We start from the raw sequence: 20,000 nt of genomic DNA, 5'->3' as shown, positions 1-20,000 counted from the left end.
AGAAATGATCTAAGTCCGTTTTTGTAATATCTTAAATATGCAGGGTTTCTTCTTCTTTTTCTTTTTTTCTTTCTTGCTCAATATGTGTGTATTCCTTGAATATTGCATCCGCATTGTTTCTATATTGTTTTAATATGTATGTTGTCTCAGCCACCTCCTTTATGCGGACGTGACCTGGTTTGTCGCCAGCATTTAAAAAGGAGCCGTGCACCAGCACGCATTGACGTTCAGCCAGATGAAGCGCACTTAGCGCGAAACGGCCGCCGCTGATCAATGCGTGCTGTGAATCGTCTACCCCCTGCCTGATGTTACTGTGGATTTAATAAAGCTGCAAATTCTTTTTGACCACACTGGTGAGTGCCGCTGCTTCCCTCTGTTCTACATTACTTTTCACTTGCATCGTATCTGCACAGCTGAGCACCGCCGCTTGTGTGTGTCCTCCTTAGCCACGTACAGCATTAGATCCTGGTGCGCTGAGCCGCCGCGAGTGGTGCCGCCCCCTACCTTATTTTGCAACAGCTGATGATAAGTGCCTGGTTTCCTCCAGACATGACTCTATTTTTGACAAACTCCAGGAGGGCTTCTATGTGTCTTTTACCAAGGAGAGGCTTCTTTTCAGGCACTCTGTCATAAAGCCCAGATTGGTGGGGTCTTGCAATGATGATTGACTTTCTGGAATTTTCTCCCATCTGCACAGGATCTTTGGAGCTCAGCTAGAGTGACCATTGGTTTCTTGGTCACCACTCTTACCAAGCCCCTTCTCCTCCAATTACTTAATTTGGTGGGGTGGCCAGCTCTAGAAAGAGTCCTGGGTGTCTCAAACTATTTTCATTTAAGAATTAAGAAGGGTCAGTTCATACGGCTGATTTCTAAAAATACGTTTAAAAACGCACTTAATCCAAGCTGATTTTTCTGCCTCAAAATTAGGTACATTTTTTTGATGTGTATTTTTCTTCTTCCTATTAATTACAATGGGAAAATCAGCACTGATTCTGCCCCAAGACAGGACATGCTGCTTCTTTTTTACACGTTGCTTTTTTACATGTGTAAAAAAGAAGCAACAGCTGACTCCCGTTGAAGTGAATGAGAGGCAGTTTGTGCGCGTAATATGCATCAAAATAGGCGCAAAAAACTGTTGTGTGAACTGACCCTAAGGAAAGAAAATGAAGACCCTACCAAATAAATCCTTAAATCTCCTATTTCTGAAAAAGACGAAAAACAATAAGGTTAACTGTAGTCTCTTCTGGTTTTTTGAGGTTTTGATTAGATTTAAAGGTATTTTCTCATCACTGAATTATATTACATATCAGATCAGCAGGATATGCCATAACATATCGATGTGAAACCCTCCGGTAACCAGTATATGCAGGGAATTACAACACAGCTGGAGGGAAATGCTAAGAAGGATCTGCAGCCCTGATCTAGCGAGCTCTGCAGCCCTATTCAATCTAAGGGTCAGTGGTGGTCCTGGCAACCTATACTACATCAGATGTAATCATAACTGCTCAACACTAAAAAATCTCTACTGATCGATTGAGATGATTCCGTTATGTAAATTACAAGCCCTGACTATACAGTATTAGGAGAAACTATTATATTGCTTAGATTTCTTCTGAAATTGTGTCCTGTGACGATAAATAGATGTAACATGATAATCTTTCTTCACATACTGTAATAGGATTATCTGGTAAGGCTTTCTGGCTATGTGCAATCTATGCAGCTTAAATGCTGAGCCACCAGAATAACATGACAAACAAAGAGTAAAGATCACTCACTAAGATTCTCCAGGAGCTGTTTGCAGTCATCTGTTGCCACATCATGCACTGTCCGGTTGCACTTATCTTTCTTTTCTGGCTCCAGTCCAGAGTGACTGCATAGGATTTCTAAGCAATCCTGGAAAAATCAGATTAATTTGAGGAGGATTAGAGCCAAAATATAAGAGGCAGATCAGCTCATTACTACCTAACACTACTTCTTTATTTTACTTGTCGTTGGCAGCTGAGAAAAACCCTGGTGTAGTAGTTAAATATCCAAAACACTCTTTTGCCCTTTTCATCGTGTTGTCACACCCCATAAGGTTTAAAATATTGAGCAACCTGACTCCATTGAAATCTCTGTATGGCAGCTGTCATCAGTCACCCGATGACTGACATTTAATGTAACTTCAGAATAGACGTCGGTGGACTCTCCTACTCAGAAAAGCCACAAGTTTAGGCCAGCACTACCACTTCTTAAAATCCTCTTGTAAACATAGCTGTAAACGCTATCACACATGGAACGGTGTTCCTAACTACCATAGCACAGGGCTCTCCTAATATTTGCCATAATAGCTTTAAAGGGGTTGTCTTATCTCAGACAATGGGGGCATATCGCTAGGATATGCCCCCATTGTCTTATAAGTGCGGGTCCTATATCGGGAACAGAGCCCCAAAACATGGTGGCTGGAGGACTCCGGTCCGGCCACCACCAAACGCGCTCCCCATAGAAGTGAATGGGAGCACACTGCGCATGACCGGCCACCGCTCCCATTTACTTCTATGGGATCAACGGAAATAGCCGAGCCAGAGCTCGGCTATTTTCGGCGGCCCCATGAAATATGAATAGAGGGTGGCTACGCATGCGCAGTGTGCCTTCCTCCACTTTTTGGGCTCCGTTCTTGATATAGGTGTGGGTCCCAGCAGTGGAACCCGCACCTATAAGACAATGGGGGCATATCCTAGCGATATGCCCCCATTGTCTGTGATGAGACAACCGCATTGAGATTTGCCTTATATAAACAGAAACCACAATCGATTGTAGGGTTCATCACAAAACATGTGGCACTACACATCACAATGACTTATAATCTGGAGCGCCAAGTTCAGTTAAGTTGTCCGTGATTTTCACAAGAAAAACAGCAATGCATGCAGTGCTATTTTTTCCATCAAATTTGGCAGCAGCTTGCCCCTCTCTCCTTCGCTCAAATGGGTAGTGGTCGGATGTAACTGATTTTAAATGAGTGTTCCACCAACAGATATGTGTATGGGTGAATCTTCCTAGTTAGAGCGCTAATCCATGACACAGCTAGTCGATCAGTGCTCCTTTAAATCCATTTACATGGGGCAATCATCTTCAATATGTCAGTAGCAAACTTTGTAGGCAGCAAATCCACTATTTACAGTTGGGGATGTGCTGCTGCCAAACAATGACTTTTACATCCGCATAAAGGATGTGATCGACAGACATGTTTACATGGGGAAATCGGCAATGACCTTCTGTAACGATCATTCGGCCAACCATCGTCATTGTAAATGGTACTCTAGTGTGTTTCAAAATCTTAATAAAAAAAAAAAAAGGTTTTCTGGGAGTACAAAATTGATGATAGGTAATCAATAGCTGATCGGTGGGCTCCAACACCTGTTTGAAGAGGCTGCGGTGCTCTGGGGAATGTAGCAGCCCCCTCACAGCATTCCAAGCAAAGCTATCGTACATTGTACTGGGGCTGTGCTTGGTATACAGTCCAGGCCCATTCACTTGAATGCAACTGAGCTGCACATAGGACAATAAATGTGAGGTCACTGGCTTAGGAAGATCTGATCGGCCGGGATGCTGGGAGTCGGACCCCATTGATCAGATATTGTTGACCTATTCTGAGGATAGGTCATCAATATTTTACTCCCGGAAAACCCCTTTAATTGCTCTTGAAAAGGAACTGCCTGCGATGCCATACATTGTCATGTGTCATATCTGAGTATCATGCCTTTTTTCCCTTTCCACTATAGACTTCGGAGGCACGTAAAGCTGTGCTCATCCTAGATCTCTTGTACACAGAGTAGCAAGTATTTCATAAGTACAAGTTGTTGATTCAACACAGTCATATATTATATTTCCTGCTGCTTACATTGTGCTAACATATTACGCGGCACTGTACAGATAACATCATTTGCGTTCATTTCTATGCTCACAATCTCTATCATTACTCAGATCAGTTTCTGGCCCTAATGGGGCTTACAATCCAATCCCTATCTCAGACACGTTATGGTCCATTTCACAGAAAGTCAACTGAGGGTCAATTGAAATTGGCCGATGCACAGGACAAAGATTGGGAATGAACTGTTTATTCCTGATTGATTGTTCAACTGCAGTAATCATATACACAGGGGGATAAGTGATCTCTGCTGCAGCCGCTCATTCTCCTACCAATTCACTGTAGGCCAGCAGCGCATCCCTATTTACACAGGACAATCTGCTGCCCACAAACACTTTTATTACACGCACAGATGAAGCAGACGATTGGCGGAAAGGAAGCGTTCCTTCCTAATCGCTTGCTCGTTAGCGGAGGAGACCACTGCTATTACATGGGGAGGAGGGATCGCTAGTGCCATCGCTTGTCCCTATACTGAATGATTATTTGCCGGCAGCAGATCATGATTAGACAGCACGATCTGCCCCTGGCAAATGATGATTTTTAAGCCTGGTGACAGATTCAGATTACTCGATGAACGAGCTGATGAGTTTGCTTGTTTGTCCGGTAATCGCCGGCAGTATTACTGAAGCAGATCATTGCTAACTAATGTTCCCTACGAATCTATGATCTACATGATTATCTGCAAGTGTAATATAACCATTATTTTAGGTGCCTTGTGAAAGATACGATCACCCATTGAATAAGGGTTTGTTCATGCATTGGATGATGCACCTTTATGCGAGGCAATGATTGAGAACTGGCATCTGTACAGACGTTTAGCCCCGGGTCCTAAGCTATGAGTATCTTTTTGAGTGTGGGAAGAAACTGCAGTACATGGAAACCTTGGATTACACAGAGAGAACACACAAACTCTATGCAGATTTTGTCCTTAGGGCTCATTCAGACGGCCGTATACTGTCCGCAAAAATGCGGATCCTTTTTTTGCGGACAGTTTAGCATGTCTGCAAAAAAACGGATTGCATTCCGTTTTTTTGATGATCCATAGACTATAATAGGGCCATGTCCTGATTTTGACTGACAAGTATAGGACATGTTTCATTTTTTGCTGAGCCATGCAATGGAAGAAAAGGGTCCCATAGAACTGAATGGGACAGCATCTAATCCACAAAAAAACAGATCCGCATTTTTTTGCGGACAGCATACGGTCGTGTGCATTCAACCCAGGGCTCCAGTGCTGCAACGCAACAGCGCTAACCACTTTGTGTCACTGTGCCTGCCACAATTAGCACAACCGCTAATCTAATGGCACTAAATGGTAATGACCTGACATTAGAGTATCACAGTAGTACATAACATGGAGCTAATGCTGGGGAATGCTGCTCTTAAGTATAACAAAGTCAGTTTAGACTTGATATTAAAAAGCATTTACAGACAAAAAAACATTAACAATCATGCATTTAACTTGCCGTTTAGTAAAGCAGATGCGAAATAAAGAAAATCTCTGGAGAATACACCACAGAAGGAGCCAATGACTGGATGCATTCATTTATTGGTTTTGGCCAGAAAACATAAAATCTCTTCAGCAGAAGAAATCTATTATTCATACATGAACAGTGCTGAGACAGATCATAAATAAAGGATCGTAAGGCTCCCACAAGCCGTCATTTATGCCAGCAAAACGCAGAATAAAGACAACTGTAAGGCCCCTTTCACACGGGCGACTTTTCCGTGCGGGTGCGATCCGTGCGGCGAACGTATGGCACCCGCACTGAATCCTGACCCATTCATTTCTATGGGGCTGTGCACATGAGCGTTGTTTTTAACGCATCACTTGTACGTTCAGTGCAAATCGCAGCATGCTCTATAATGTCCGATTTTGACGTGACGCAGGCCCCATAGAAGTGAATGGGGTGTGTGAAAATCGGATGGCATCCGCAAGCAAGTACGGATGCCATGCGATTTGCACGCATGGTTGCTAGGAGACCATCGGGATGGAGACCCGATCATTATTATTTTCCCTTATAACATGGTTATAAGGGAAAATAATAGCATTCTGAATACAGAATGCATAGTAAACCAGCGCTAGAGGGGTTAAAATAAAATAAAAAATAATTTAACTCACCTTAGTCCACTTGTTCGCGAAGCCGGCATCTCCTTGTGTCTCCGCTGCTGATGAACAGGACCTGGGATGAGCTGCTCCATTAAATAGAGCTTAAGGACCTTCGATGACGTCACTCCGGTCATCACATGATCTTTTACCATGGTGAATCACCATGGTAAAAGATCATGTGACGTACCATGTGATGACCGGAGTGACGTCATCGAAGGTCCTTAACCGGTATTTAATGGAGCAGCTCATCCCAGGTCCTGTTCATCAGCAGCGGAGACACAAGGAGATGCCGGCTTCGCGAACAAGTGGACTAAGGTGAGTTAAATTATTTTTTATTTTATTTTAACCCCTCTAGCGCTGGTTTACTATGCATTCTGTATTCAGAATGCTATTATTTTCCCTTATAACCATGTTATAAGGGAAAATAATACAATCTTCAGAACATCAATCCCAAGCCCGAACTTCTATGAAGAAGTTCGGGTTTGGGTACCAAACATGCGCGATTTTTCTCACGCGAGTGCAACGCATGACAATGTTTTGCACTTGCGCAGAAAAAATCGCGCATTTTCCCGCAACGCACCCGGCTCTTAGCCGGGCCAAAAAAATGACGCCCGTGTGAAAGAGGCCTAAGGCCTCTTTCACACGAGCGTGACGGATTAGGTCCGGATGCGTTCAGTTAAACTCGCACCATTTTGCAAGCAAGTTCAGTCAGTTTTGTCTGCAATTGCGTTCAGTTGTTCAGTTTTTTCCGCGCGGGTGCAATGCGTTTTGATGCGTTTTTCACGCGCGTGATAAAAAACGGAAGGTTTACAAACAACATCTCTTAGCAACCATCAGTGAAAAACGCATCACACCCGCACTTGCTTGCGGATGCAATGCGTTTTTCACGCAGCCCCATTCACTTCTATGGGGCAACGGCTGCGTTAAAAACGCAGAATATAGAACATGCTGCGATTTTCACGCAACGCAGAACTGATGCGTGAAAAACAACGCTCATGTACACAGACCCATTGAAATGAATGGGTCAGGATTCAGTGCGGGTGCTATGCGTTCACATCACGCATTGCACCCGTGTGGAAAACTCGCTTGTGTGAAAGAGGCCTTAGGCCCCTTTCACACGGGCGAGTTTTCCGTGCGGGTGCGATCCGTGCGGCGAACGTATGGCACCCGCACTAAATCCTGACCCATTCATTTCTATGGGGCTGTGCACATGAGCGATGTTTTTAACGCATCAGTTCTGCGTTCAGTTGAAATCGCAGCATGCTCTATATTGTCCGATTTCAACGTGACGCAGGCCCCATAGAAATGAATGGGGTGTGTGAAAATCGGATGGCATCCGCAAGCAAGTACGGATGCCGTGCGATTTGCACGCATGGTTGCTAGGAGACCATCGGGATGGAGACCCGATCATTATTATTTTCCCTTATAACATGGTTATAAGGGAAAATAATAGCATTCTGAATACAGAATGCATAGTAAACCAGCGCTAGAGGGGTTAAAAAAAATAAAATAAAAATTTAACTCACCTTAGTCCACTTGCTCGCGAAGCCGGCATCTCCTTGTGTCTCCGCTGCTGATGAACAGGACCTGGGGTGAGCTACTCCATTAAATAGAGCTTAAGGACCTTCGATGACGTCACTCCGGTCATCACATGATCTTTTACCATGGTGAATCACCATGGTAAAAGATCATGTGACGTACCATGTGATGACCGGAGTGACGTCATCGAAGGTCCTTAACTTGTATTTAATGGAGCAGCTCACCCCAGGTCCTGTTCATCAGCAGCGGAGACAGAAGGAGATGCCGGGCTTCGCGAGCAAGTGGACTAAGGTGAGTTAAATTATTTTTTATTTTTTTTAACCCCTCTAGCGCTGGTTTACTATGCATTCTGTATTCAGAATGCTATTATTTTCGCTTATAACCATGTTATAAGGGAAAATAATACAATCTTCAGAACATCAATCCCAAGCCCGAACTTCTATGAAGAAGTTCGGGTTTGGGTACCAAACATGCGCGATTTTTCTCACGCGAGTGCAACGCATGACAATGTTTTGCACTTGCGCAGAAAAAATCGCGCATTTTCCCGCAACGCACCCGGCTCTTATCCGGGCAAAAAAAATGACGCCCGTGTGAAAGAGGCCTAAGGCTTTCTGATATCTTCACGCCCATTCAGATGCATTTCATTTGCTCTTACATCAAACATTACATGAATTGTTAATGTCTATCACAGACACATGCTCAGGACAGAGGGGAGTAAGTCACTGCCATACCCGTCTGTTGGAGGCTCATCTCCCGCCAGACTACAAGGATCAGGTGTTGAAACTCAAAATGCCCCATCCTTCCTTCTCCTGACCTTATCTCATCATACCCATAACATGGTTGGCCCACCGAAACGGTTTCGACCAGCTTCACTCTTATGTGTATGGGGACCTTTATTTCCAGGCAGTAGATGAGTTTTGTAAAGTAATTACAAGTTAACCCCTTAGTGACCACTAAAACGCCTTTTTACTGACGTAAACAAGGGCTGGCTTTAATCAATCATTACATGTACTGCAAAAAATAAGACCTCATACAAGTACATTGATGAAAAAACATAAAAGTTATAGCTCTTGGAATGCGATAAAAAATAATAATAATTGTGTAGTCACGAAGGGGTTAACTAAGATTTTAATGAGATTTTACAACATACAGGTCTTATACAATGGACTCCTCCACGTGTACTTGTTCTTCTGTACTACTCATTGCAAAGCTAAGAGTAACTGACATTACAAGTATAAATGGCGAGCACCCTGAAACAGCTGCCTACTTATGGTCATTTGGCGCGGCTATTTTCCCAAGGCTCGTTAAAAAGTGTCACTACAGAGATTGTCTCTTCCTGTGAGAGATACCTCTTTCCATATTATCTTCCACTGCAGAATTGCCACTGAGGCCCTTTTCATACGAGCGAGATTTCCGCGCGGGTGCAATGCGTGAGGTGAAGGCATAGCACCCGCACTGAATCCTGACCCATTTATTTCAATGGGTCTGTGTACAGGAGCGTTTTTTTCAACGCATCAGTTCTGCGTTGCATGAAAATCGCAGCATGTTCTATATTCTGCGCTTTTCACGCAGCCCTGGCCCCATAGAAGTGAATGGGGCTTCAGTGAAAAACGTATTGCATCCGCAAGCAAGTGCGGATACAGTGCGTTTTTCACTGATGGTTGCTAAGAGATGTTGTTTGTCAACCTTCAGTTTTTTATCACGTGTGTGAAAACCGCATCAAGACGCATTGCACCCGCGCGGAAAAAAATGAACAACTGAACGCAATCGCAGACAAAACTGACTGAACTTGCTTGCAAAATGGTGCGAGTATCACTAACGCATCCGGAGCCAATCCGTCGCGCTCGTGTGAAAGATGCCTACGTCTCCATACCATGAAGCATTGCCAATAAATCTCCATATACAGCTGATGTCTTTAATGAGAGCCAGCACCCGGCCTAAGCTTCATCCAAGATATCACATTCAGCCAGCCGGTATCCTGCTCTGTATGGACGAGAGGCAAGCACCCTGAAACAGCTGTCTGCAGATGGATATTTCACTTGGTTATTTTCCCTTGTCATGTTCCAAGGCTTTTCAAAAAGTCAGAATTGGTAGCGGTGGCGCTAGCAAGATGGTTCTCTTTCCCTCTTTGCACATTATTTTCCCATGGCGCATTGCCACTAAGTCTCCGTACACAGCTGGTCTCTTTATCGAGAGCCAGTATCCTGCCTAAGATAGAGACAGAAGTCTCCTAAAAGGTATCATGGTAATGTACATAGATGATCTGAGGTATTTAAAGGTGTTGTCCACTTTCTGGTTATTGTTGACCAATGTGTATATAAGATGATTATATGACACTTACTAACATAGCCTTTGTTGAAATTCAGCACCATTTTCTATATTTCATAAGGTAGACAAAGTCTTTTGTCCTGTCCACACAGAGGTCTTGTCCATAAAATGGCTGCCGATGGAGGGTTATGTGACCAGGCAGATCACCTCCATGTGATGTCTTCTCCCTTTAGATACACTGCACCTGCCATCTGCACTTGTTCTGTTTGGAGTTTAGTGCAGGTGTGGTGTATTTCAATGAAGGAGACATGACATGGAGGTGATCTGCCTGGTCACATGACCCTCCATCGGCAGCCATTTTATGGACAAGATTTCTGTGTGGACAGGACAAAAGACTTTGTGTACCTTATGAAATATAGAAAATGGTGCAGAATTTCAACAAAGGCTATGTTAGCAAGTGTCATATAATCATCTTATATACACATTGGTCAACAGTAACCAGAAAGTGGACAACTCCTTTAAAGGGTTTCTGTCACCCCAATTTTCGCTATTAAACAAGCTGACATTATAGATGTGAAAATGTCACCTGAATCTAACTCTGCATTTCTTTTATTTAAGTATGCCCCCGTTTTCGTGTAATTTTAACTTTTATTATATGCAAATGAGCCTCTAGAAGCGGGGGGGGGGGGGGGGGGGCTGCACCTGCTCCGTTCGCCCACCTCATTTCCACGCCTATCTGTCTTGATTGACAGGGCCAGGCCAGCGTTGGTTCTCCTGCTGGTCCCGGCTGCCGAATTTCTCACTGCGCCTGCGCCGAATACTGAACGGGACGGCGCAGGCGCCAGATTTACACAGCAGACGGGGCCAGCAGGAGAACCAACGCTGGCCTGGCCCTGTCAATCAAGACAGAAGGGCGTAGAAATGAGGTGGGCGAATGGAGCCTCTAGGAGCAGGTGCAGCGCCCCCCCACTGCTTCTAGAGGCTCATTTGCATAAAATAAAAGTTTAAATTACACAAAAACAGGGGCATACTTAAATAAAAGAAATGCAGAGTTAAATTCAGGTGACATTTTCACATCTATAATGTCAGCCTGTTTAATAGTGAAAATTGGGGTGACAGAAGCCCTTTAAGGATTATCTTCATCTAGAAACGTAATAAAACTAGGTGGGTGAATAACAAAAGACCTTCACGGTCTCATATGGCGGGCACAGCCAGTGCTCTAAGCTGTGGGCTTGGTACAAATGCTATTCTCAAACAAACAGGAGGTGCTCTCCCTGTGACTCCATCTCACAGTGAAAAGAAAGCCTTACGTGAAATCTCTTTAATGGGACACCTCTTTCAGACTGGCTTATTTTAAACTTGGTATTCATAGAACACTATTTTTAAATATTTAGCCCATTTAGCCCAATTTATCCTTCTCTTTCTGGCCGCAGTGAATGGTCTGATACATGGAGTTACTTAAAAAACTTATATCCAGAAAACAATGACACACAATATACACATATCCATTTTTAGAGGGTAAAGCATGCAGCCCCGGCTAGGCACCCTACACTTCATATTCAGGTGCACCATGCTTTACCACTGTGCCTTCATTTTTTATACTTCTTTTTAACTGTTCATCCATTTTTTTTTGTAACCTTAAGGCCTCATGCACACGACAGTATGTATTTTGCTGTCTGCAAAAAACAGATCCGCAAAAAATATGGATGACATCCGTGTGCATTCCGTATTTTGCGGAACGGAACAGCTGGCCCTTCAGAGAACAGTACTATCCTTGTCCGTAATGCAGACAATAATAGGACATGTTCTATTTTTTTTTGCGGAACGGAAATACGGACATACGGAAACGAAATGCACACGGAGTAACTTCCTTTTTTTTTGCGGACATATTGAAGTGAATAGTTGCGCATATGGTCCACAAAAACCCCGGAACGGACACGAAAAGAAAATACGTTTGTGTGCATGAGTTCTAAGGCATATATACACTGTGCTAATGACCAGACATTTATCGGGAATGAAGTGTTCCCTCTTGACAATTACCTACTTGTCAGTGGAGGTGAAAAGCTTCATTTACATGCACCAATCCCCTCCACTGTATGGGGATGAGGAATGGCTATTGCCATCGCTCGTTCTTATACAAATTCATTGTTTCGGAGCAGCAGACCTCTGTTTAGACATCACAATCTACTACCCAGAAACGATGATTGAGGTGTCCGCATGAAAGATCATTTCATCTGCTGCACTTTTACACGGATCCCGATTAGGCTACTTTCACACTGGCATTTCTGGGTCCGTTTCTGAGATCCGTTCAGGGCTCTCACAAGCGGCCCAAAACAGATCAGTTTTGCACTTAATGCATTCTGAATGGAAAAGGATCCGCTCAGGATGCATCAGTTTAGCTCCGTTCCGTCTCCATTCCGCTTTGGAGGCGGACACCAAAACGTGTCCGTCTGACGAAACTGAGCCAAACAGATCAGTTCTGACATACAATGTAAGTCAACGGGGACAGATCCGTTTTCTATGACACAATCTGGCACAATAGAAAACGGATCCGTCCTCCATTGACTTTCAATGGTGTTGAAGACAGATCCATCTTGGCTATGTTACAGATAATACAAACGGACACTAAATCTACAAATGAATGATAAAAGTAAAGAGGGGGTAAACACGTCTATACTCTTTTCCAGTCTGAAACCATCCAGCAGCTCTATATGTCCCTGACAAAGACTAGTAGAACTCTTGCACACAACATAAGAGTTACTCCCCTGTGTATCTGGCTGAGAGGCGTTTACAGTTCTACTGCTCTAGCCAGCTGTGAAGAAGAGGAGGGGGACATCGCTGGACCTTTAGGACACACAGGGAAAATTTATTTGTATACTGTGTCTCACTTTTCCTTGTAATATGACACAAAAAAAGGATCAAAGGCAAGAAGGAGTTAAAAAGGATGGAATTCCGGGGATCTGTTGTGCACAGGGGTGCACCTAGCTTTTCTGCTGCATGAGGCGAAAATTGAAATGGCGCCCCTCTCCAGCCCTACTATTAAAGGCATACTGTGACACAGTTGACTATAGAGAGATCAGCACTTCTAAAATGGAAGCGCTCATTTCCCAAGGCCCTGCCACTGCCCTCACTTGTCTTCAGTTTTCGCCACCTCAGGCAGTCGCCTCACCTGGTCTCATTGAGGTGCACCCCTGGTTGTGCATTTTAGGTTTAGTGTTGCCCAGAAACGATAATTGGTGTGCCTGCACGAATGACAGGAGCGTTTTACTAGTTCATCGGGTGATCAGCGGCACAATTAGATGGCATAATTGTCGTTCCCGATAATCTGCACAATTATGGGTTAGTCTAAATCAACCTTAATACCACTCGCACAACCACTGTGTACACAAGTTATAGACACAAGTTTTCAGCCAATTAATTTAGAGCAGGCATAGTCAACCTGCGGCCCTCCAGCTGTTGCAAAACTACAACTCCCAGCATGCCCGAACAGCCTACAGGTATCAGCCTACAGCAGGGCATTGTGGGAGTTGTAGTTTTACAACAGCTGGAGGGCCGCAGGTTGAGCATGCCTGATTTAGAGATTAGTTGGCAAGAACTGGCAATATTTTATTAATGCTGGCACACTTTTTATACTGGCTATACATATTACATGTGTGTGCATGTAAAATCAAATGTGTCTGTGGGCCACCCAATTCTCCAACAGTTATAGTCTTTCCTGACACAACACTCCCATGACCGACTCAGGTTTCAGCTACAGCCTTGTAGATGGCAGTGAGAGATCCCCATTCAGGCACATGAAACGGAAAGGAGTTATCTATCCGCAGCAAGGGTACCCATACGGGATTGGCAGGGGTTGACACTCCGCTCTACACAGCTCTATCCATTCTGTAGGGTACAGAGCTGGTTACAGAAGTGCTTCACGTCACTTGGAGCAGCTCCATCTACTACACAATGGATGAATCTGTGTAGTTGAAGCGTTGACTTCCGATGGAGAGCTACTGTCCTATGGAATAGCAGACTGGCAGAGGTGCAGGGTGTCAGCCCCCTGTCAATCAGACATTGGTTGTCTATCCTGCGTTTAGGCCATCAATACTAAAAGACTAAACAACCACTTTTAAGCCTGGCAAAATCTGATTTAAACAAAGCAAATGTAAAAATGCACTGAATCTTGTGTGTCAAGCATCCCCTTAAAACTGGGTCCAGCCAATAGTCACCTAATGTGCATGGCCAACTTAAAGAGGTTCTAGTTTGTTTTAACTGATGAGCTATCCTCTGGATAGATCATCAGCATCTGATTGGCGGGAGTACAACACCCGGGACCCCCGCTGATCAGCTGTTTGAGAAGGCAGCGGCGCTCCAGCAGCGCTGCGGCTTTCTCACCGTTTACTGCAGGCCCAGTGACGTAATGACTTGTATCAACTGGTCTGGGCAGGGCTAAGCTCCATTCAAGTGACCAGAGCTTAGCCGCGCCCAGGCCAATTGATACAAGTCATGACGTCACTGGGCCTGTGGTAAACAGTGAGAAGGCCACGGCGCTTCTGGAGCGCCGCTGCCTTCTCAAACAGCTCAGATGCTGATGAGCTATCCAGAGGATAGATCATAAGTTAAAACAAACTGCAGAACCCCTTTAAGTCTGCTACATATCAAAATGCGTAAATTCTTGGAGGTCCGATTTAAATCTTTTCAAATTCCTATTTTTTACTGGACGTGTCTGGGAAGGGCTGAGAAAAACTGGTTGGCGGAGGGTCAATTTGTTTTTATATCGCCTAACATTTCACGTGATCTGTAAAGCAATAATCCTCTGCTATCAATATTGAGTAGTAAGCCTCTACTATCCATATGTCAAACTGTACCATTTCCTTTACCCAAAGTATCAGCAGTGTACGATATCCCTTCTTGTAAGCTAGCTTCCTCTAAAAATCTTCTCAGATAAGATGGGAAGCGTTTTGTTTGTCGCCTTTTTCATGCAAAGTCAAATGTGACGAGGCCCAGCACTGATTTCTGTGAATAATCAGCTTGCTTGCATTATAAAAGACCCTTGAAGAGCTCTGAAACAATGGACGGTTGCACTTTAGGAGGTGCTAGTCACTATTGTCACTCATGACTCTCCCACTGAGATAAAACTACTGTACGAGCTGTGCATCCAGAACAAAGGAAAGGCTAAAGACAGTACTAAGGGAGTCATTATTATTTAATCTACATAGACTGGTTCTTTAGAACTACAAGTACAGTATCTAGTAATCCTGCACTTACAGACTTTTTATTTTATCCATTTAAGAAAAAAATATACTATTTCTATATATGGAGCCTGAAGGCAATGTGCTTCATTGAGAGGGCTTAGCTTGGAAAAACAGTTAGGAAGAACTATAGCCCCCTGGCATGTGGATACAGGGCAGTCACTACTAGTCTAGAATCCAGCATTTACCATTGGATCTGATGGTGATCGACACCATAGCAGAAAGACGTGAACCAGCACAGCTTTAAAACTGGCACTGTGGCTTCATAAAATTAAAAATAGCAGCAAGTATGATGTCTCTAAAAGGGATTCTCCGAGCTTTTACTAATGATAACCTATCCTCAGGATAGGTCATCAATATCAGATTGTCGGGGGTCCGACATCGGCACCCTCGCCGATCAGCTGTATGAGGAGATGGCATGCACAGTGCAATCTCCCTTCTCTCTTCCTGTCCGCTGCTGTTGTCTAATAGTAAAAGCCCGGAGAACCCCTTTAATAGCAGATCTGAGCTTATGAGTATGATGACATTTCTTACTTATCACAGGGTTGTTCTCTTTATAAACCTTTCGATTCTTCTGGTGATATTGTTTCAGCATGTGCACTAATACTTTTAGGTGGAAGGACAAGTTACTTGAGGGCACGGCCACTTGGCGTAGCTGTGCTATGGTTGTGCTGAGGTCAAGTACCATGCAGCCTTATGGGCCTCAGCGGGCTCTGATAAAACGAATGAAGACCACACTATTATAGTCTGTCTGCACTGTTAATATCATGTGGTCATTAACAATGCAGAGCGACTATTAGAGCACGCTGTGGCCCACGGTATACTACACCTCGGCACAGCCGTGTAGTCATACCCTAAGGCCTCTTTCACACAGGCGAGATTTCCGCGCGGGTGCAATGCGTGAGGTGAACGCATTGCACCTGCACTGAATCCGGACCCATTCATTTCTATGGGGCTGTGCACATGAGCGGTGATTTTCACACATCACTTGTGCGTTGCGTGAAAATCGCAGAATGCTCTATATTGTGCGTTTTTAGGCCCCAAACAAGTGCGGAGGCGGTGCAATTATCACACACGGTTGCTAGGAGACGATCGGGATGGGGACCCGATCATTATTATTTTCCCTTATAACTGGGCTGGAGGGGTAAAAATAAATAAATAAATTAACTCACCTTAATCCACTTGTTTGCGCAGCCCCGCTTCTCTTCTGTCTTCATCTATGCTGTGCAGTAGGAAAAGGACCTGTGGTGACGTCACTGCGCTCATCACATGATCCATCACCATGGTGATGGATCATGTGATGGACCATGTGATGAGCGCAGAGATGTCATCAAAGGTCCTTTACCCAGGTCCTGAAGAAAGAAGAAAGAAGAGAAGACGGGCTGCGCGAACAAATGGATTAAGGTGAGTTAAACAATTTTATTTTATTTTTTTAACCCCTTCAGCCCTATTGTACTAAGCATTCTGTATGGATACCAAACATGCTGATTTTTCTCACACGCGTGCAAAACACATTAAAATGTTTTGCACTCACGCGGAAAAATCGCGCATTTTCCCGCGACGCACCCGTATCTTACCCGGTCAAAAAACATGACGCCCGTGTGAAAGAGGCCTAAGGGTTAATGATCACACTTATGAAAAAAACATCTGCAAAATATAACTTTACATGGCAGAAAATAATAAAAAATAAAAAAATACATACCTTAAAACCTTTTGATGCTGCAAGATGCGCAGCTGTCCATCCCTCACTGTCTGCACTATTGATCAGTGCTGCAGAAATGACAGGTTCCAGATTACTACTGTCCTTGTTCTTTAAATCATAAAGTCTCACATCAAATTCCTTATGGGAATCAGAGTGACTTCGGCCTCCATAATACATGAGGAGCTTGAGACAGTCTGTATTTCCAGAATCTGCTGCAGCATGAATTGGTGTCCAGCCAGTCTAGAAAAGCCAAAAGCTATATTACTAAGGACTATTGAAAATCAATACAGACATTACCACCGCTTAATGGGGACAATAAGGATCTTTTATGGTCATCAACAATTGCTAACAGAATACATTTCAGATCAAATTACAAATGCAGCTAAAGTGAGATTAGGTTTTTGATTGGGAAAATGAGAGATTGTGAAGATCATGAGGAATTCATAGAGAAATGATCCTGTAACTTTTCTTCATCATACATACAACACCATTAATCTGCAGAAACCAGAATACCCCTCTTAGGGCTCTTTCACATCAGCGCTATTTATTTCTGTTCTTCTGCTCCATTATAAGATCAGAATATCGAAAATAACAGAAGAGCCGGATTCAGCACATAACTGAAAGAAACGGAGCCTAACAGATCTCATTGAATATAATAGGATACATTGGGTTTCTGTTCAGGAGGACATTCTTTTAGAGGAAAAAAGAACTGCACGCAGGACGAACTCTGTGACGGAAGCTCTGATGGAAAAGTGAACATTGCCCAAGACATTTATGGGTTGTAACAGTTTTGCTGATTCAACATAATTGATAACTGCTACCATGTTTCTCCGAAAATAAGACAGGGTCTTATATTATTTTTTCCTCCGAAAAAAGGGCTAGGGCTTATTTGGTGGTGTAGTGTCAGTGGGTATTACTGGCACTCTCTCTCTCTCTGTCTTTGTCACATTCTTTCTGTGCCCTATCTCCTTTCTGCACTTGGGAGGCAGGACTCTGGAGCCATTCTGGTAGTGTCACTGTGTCCTCTTTACTGTATCTCCTCTCCTTTACTTGGGAGGCAGGACTTGGGAGCCATTCTGGAAGTGGCACTTTGTCCTCTTTACTGTATCTCCTCTCCTTTACTTGGGAGGCAGGACTCTGGAGCCATTCTGGCAGTGGCACTGTGCCCTCTTCACCGTATCTACTCTCCTTTACTTGGGAGGCAGGAGGCGGGACTCTGGAGCCATTCTGGCCGTGGCACTGTGCCCTCTTCACCGTATCTCCTCTCCTTTACTTGGGAGGCAGGAGGCGGGACTCTGGAGCCATTCTGGCAGTGGCACTGTGCCCTCTTTACCATATCTCCTCTCCTTTTCTTGGGAAGCAGGAGGCGGGACTCTGGAGCCATTCTGGCAGTGGCACTGTGCCCTCTTTACCGTATCTCCTCTCCTTTACTTGGGAGGCAGGACTCTGGAGCCATTCTGGCAGTGGCACTGTGCCCTCTTTACCGTATCTCCTCTCCTTTACTTGGGAGACGGGACTCTGGAGCCACTCTGGCTCTTTATAGTATCTCATCTCGAGAGGCAGGACACGAAAAGGCAGTAGACGCGTCTCATAATTTGGTGAGTGGATTCTGCTGTGCCTGCTACCATCCTGGGCACAGTATAAGGCTACAATATTTCTATTCTCCTTGTCTGTGACGTCAGAGAGGCGCTGGAGGCGCTCACTGTATCTAGGGCTTATATTTGGAGTAGGGCTTATATTTTAAGCTTACTCCAAAAACCCTGCACAATAGCGCTAGGGCTTATTTCCGGAGTAACACGTTAGTAGCTACAATTATAACTCCCAAAGATATTATGACTGTTTCTGTCTTCTAATAGATGTGTGAAGAAGCATCATATAATATTGGAAGTTTGGCAAATCTTGTGAAACTTGCATTAATTCACCATAACTTGGAGGCTTACCTCATCTCGAGAGATTATGCTCTGTACTAAGGGTAGCCTGTACAGAGAAGATTGAGGAGCCGAGCAGGGGTTAAACAAAATTTCCATCCATGTGCAGGAGTAGAGCCTCTGCCTGTTGCTTGGCTCCTCGATCCTCCTGTGCAGAATGCTGTCTGAACAAAGATGGTGTAAGCTTCACAAGATCATGCTATTTGATTGGACAGTGTCAGAATGGCTCAGGTTTACACCCCCTTTAACATTGGCCTCCCAAAGTAATGGCTCCAATTGCATGGGAATTGGCGGTGGGGCTAAAAAAAACACACACACTGCAATTCGGGGAGCACAAGAAATATCAGGGGTGTTCTCTTTAAGGAAAAACGGAAAAATGAAGAACGTTTTTAGGGCAAAGACTTTACTACTCAGCAGTCTATTATTACTTATAAAATGGATTATTTCAGACAACCCTTGTCCATATGCTCTAGTTTACTTTCCATAGGACCTAAAAATGACATATACATAAATAGCTCATCAAACTACAGTCCTGATCAAAAGTTTAAGACCACTTGAAAAATGGCAAAAAAAATCTTATTTTACATTATTGGATCTAACAAGGTTCCAAGTAGAGCTTCAACATGTAGACTTCAGCAATTCTATATAGGGAAAAAAACACACTTCAGCAATTTATTTGGGGAGCAGTTACAAGAGTATACCTACATTTGTCATAATGTTTCGATTGCCACCAGAGTCCAGTAAAAGTTTAACAGTCTCACAGTTTCCATTTTTACAAGCCAGATATAATGGGGTTTGTCCTCCACCAACATTGTTGATATCAGCATTGTATGCAAGCAATTCCTCTGCACATCTAGGAAAAAACAGCAAAGTGAGGATTGTTTCTTATATTAAATTACTTATACTTCATGATTATACATTTAAAGAGGACCTGCCACCACAAAATGCAATGCCTTATGACTCTGTGTTGTGCCGTTTTTCTCTTATTCCTGCTAGAAGTTTAGGAAAAAAGGTACGGATGGGTGTGTCCCTGCACTGGCAGTCTAATTGGTCCATACAAGACTCCTCTCACTGGTAACATCCATCTGTACCTTTATCCATAAACTTCTAGGAAGAATAGAAGAAGAATGGCAAAACATAGAGTCGAAAGAAGAAATGTTCCAGAATCGTCATTTCATATGGAATACAATTATATCCTAAAACAGGTTTGTCAAGAGTGGTGACAGGTTCTCTTTAAGACTACCTCTGTGTACAACTATCAGCGACCGACAGCTGGTTAAGCCCCTCAGTTATTCACAAGTGAGCAGAT

General features: G+C 43.8%; 1 protein-coding gene across 1 annotated transcript in view; it reads right to left on the bottom strand.

The window, feature by feature from the left end:
* CTTNBP2 (cortactin binding protein 2) overlaps positions 1–20,000 on the bottom strand; it is a 145,949-nt gene that overhangs the window by 46,838 nt on the left and 79,111 nt on the right. The window contains exons 7-9 of the mRNA XM_044280292.1: positions 19,397–19,544; positions 16,764–17,003; positions 1,776–1,893 (exon numbers count right to left, since the gene is read on the bottom strand). Of these exons, the coding sequence (XP_044136227.1) occupies positions 1,776–1,893; positions 16,764–17,003; positions 19,397–19,544 (506 nt within the window). The remainder of the gene's footprint in view (positions 1–1,775; positions 1,894–16,763; positions 17,004–19,396; positions 19,545–20,000) is intronic.

The sequence above is a fragment of the Bufo gargarizans genome, chromosome 2 (genome assembly GCF_014858855.1).
Source record: "Bufo gargarizans isolate SCDJY-AF-19 chromosome 2, ASM1485885v1, whole genome shotgun sequence".
Classification (NCBI taxonomy): domain Eukaryota; kingdom Metazoa; phylum Chordata; class Amphibia; order Anura; family Bufonidae; genus Bufo; species Bufo gargarizans.
The sequence above is the reverse complement of the archived record's forward strand: the minus strand, read 5'-3'. Positions and strand labels throughout refer to the sequence as shown.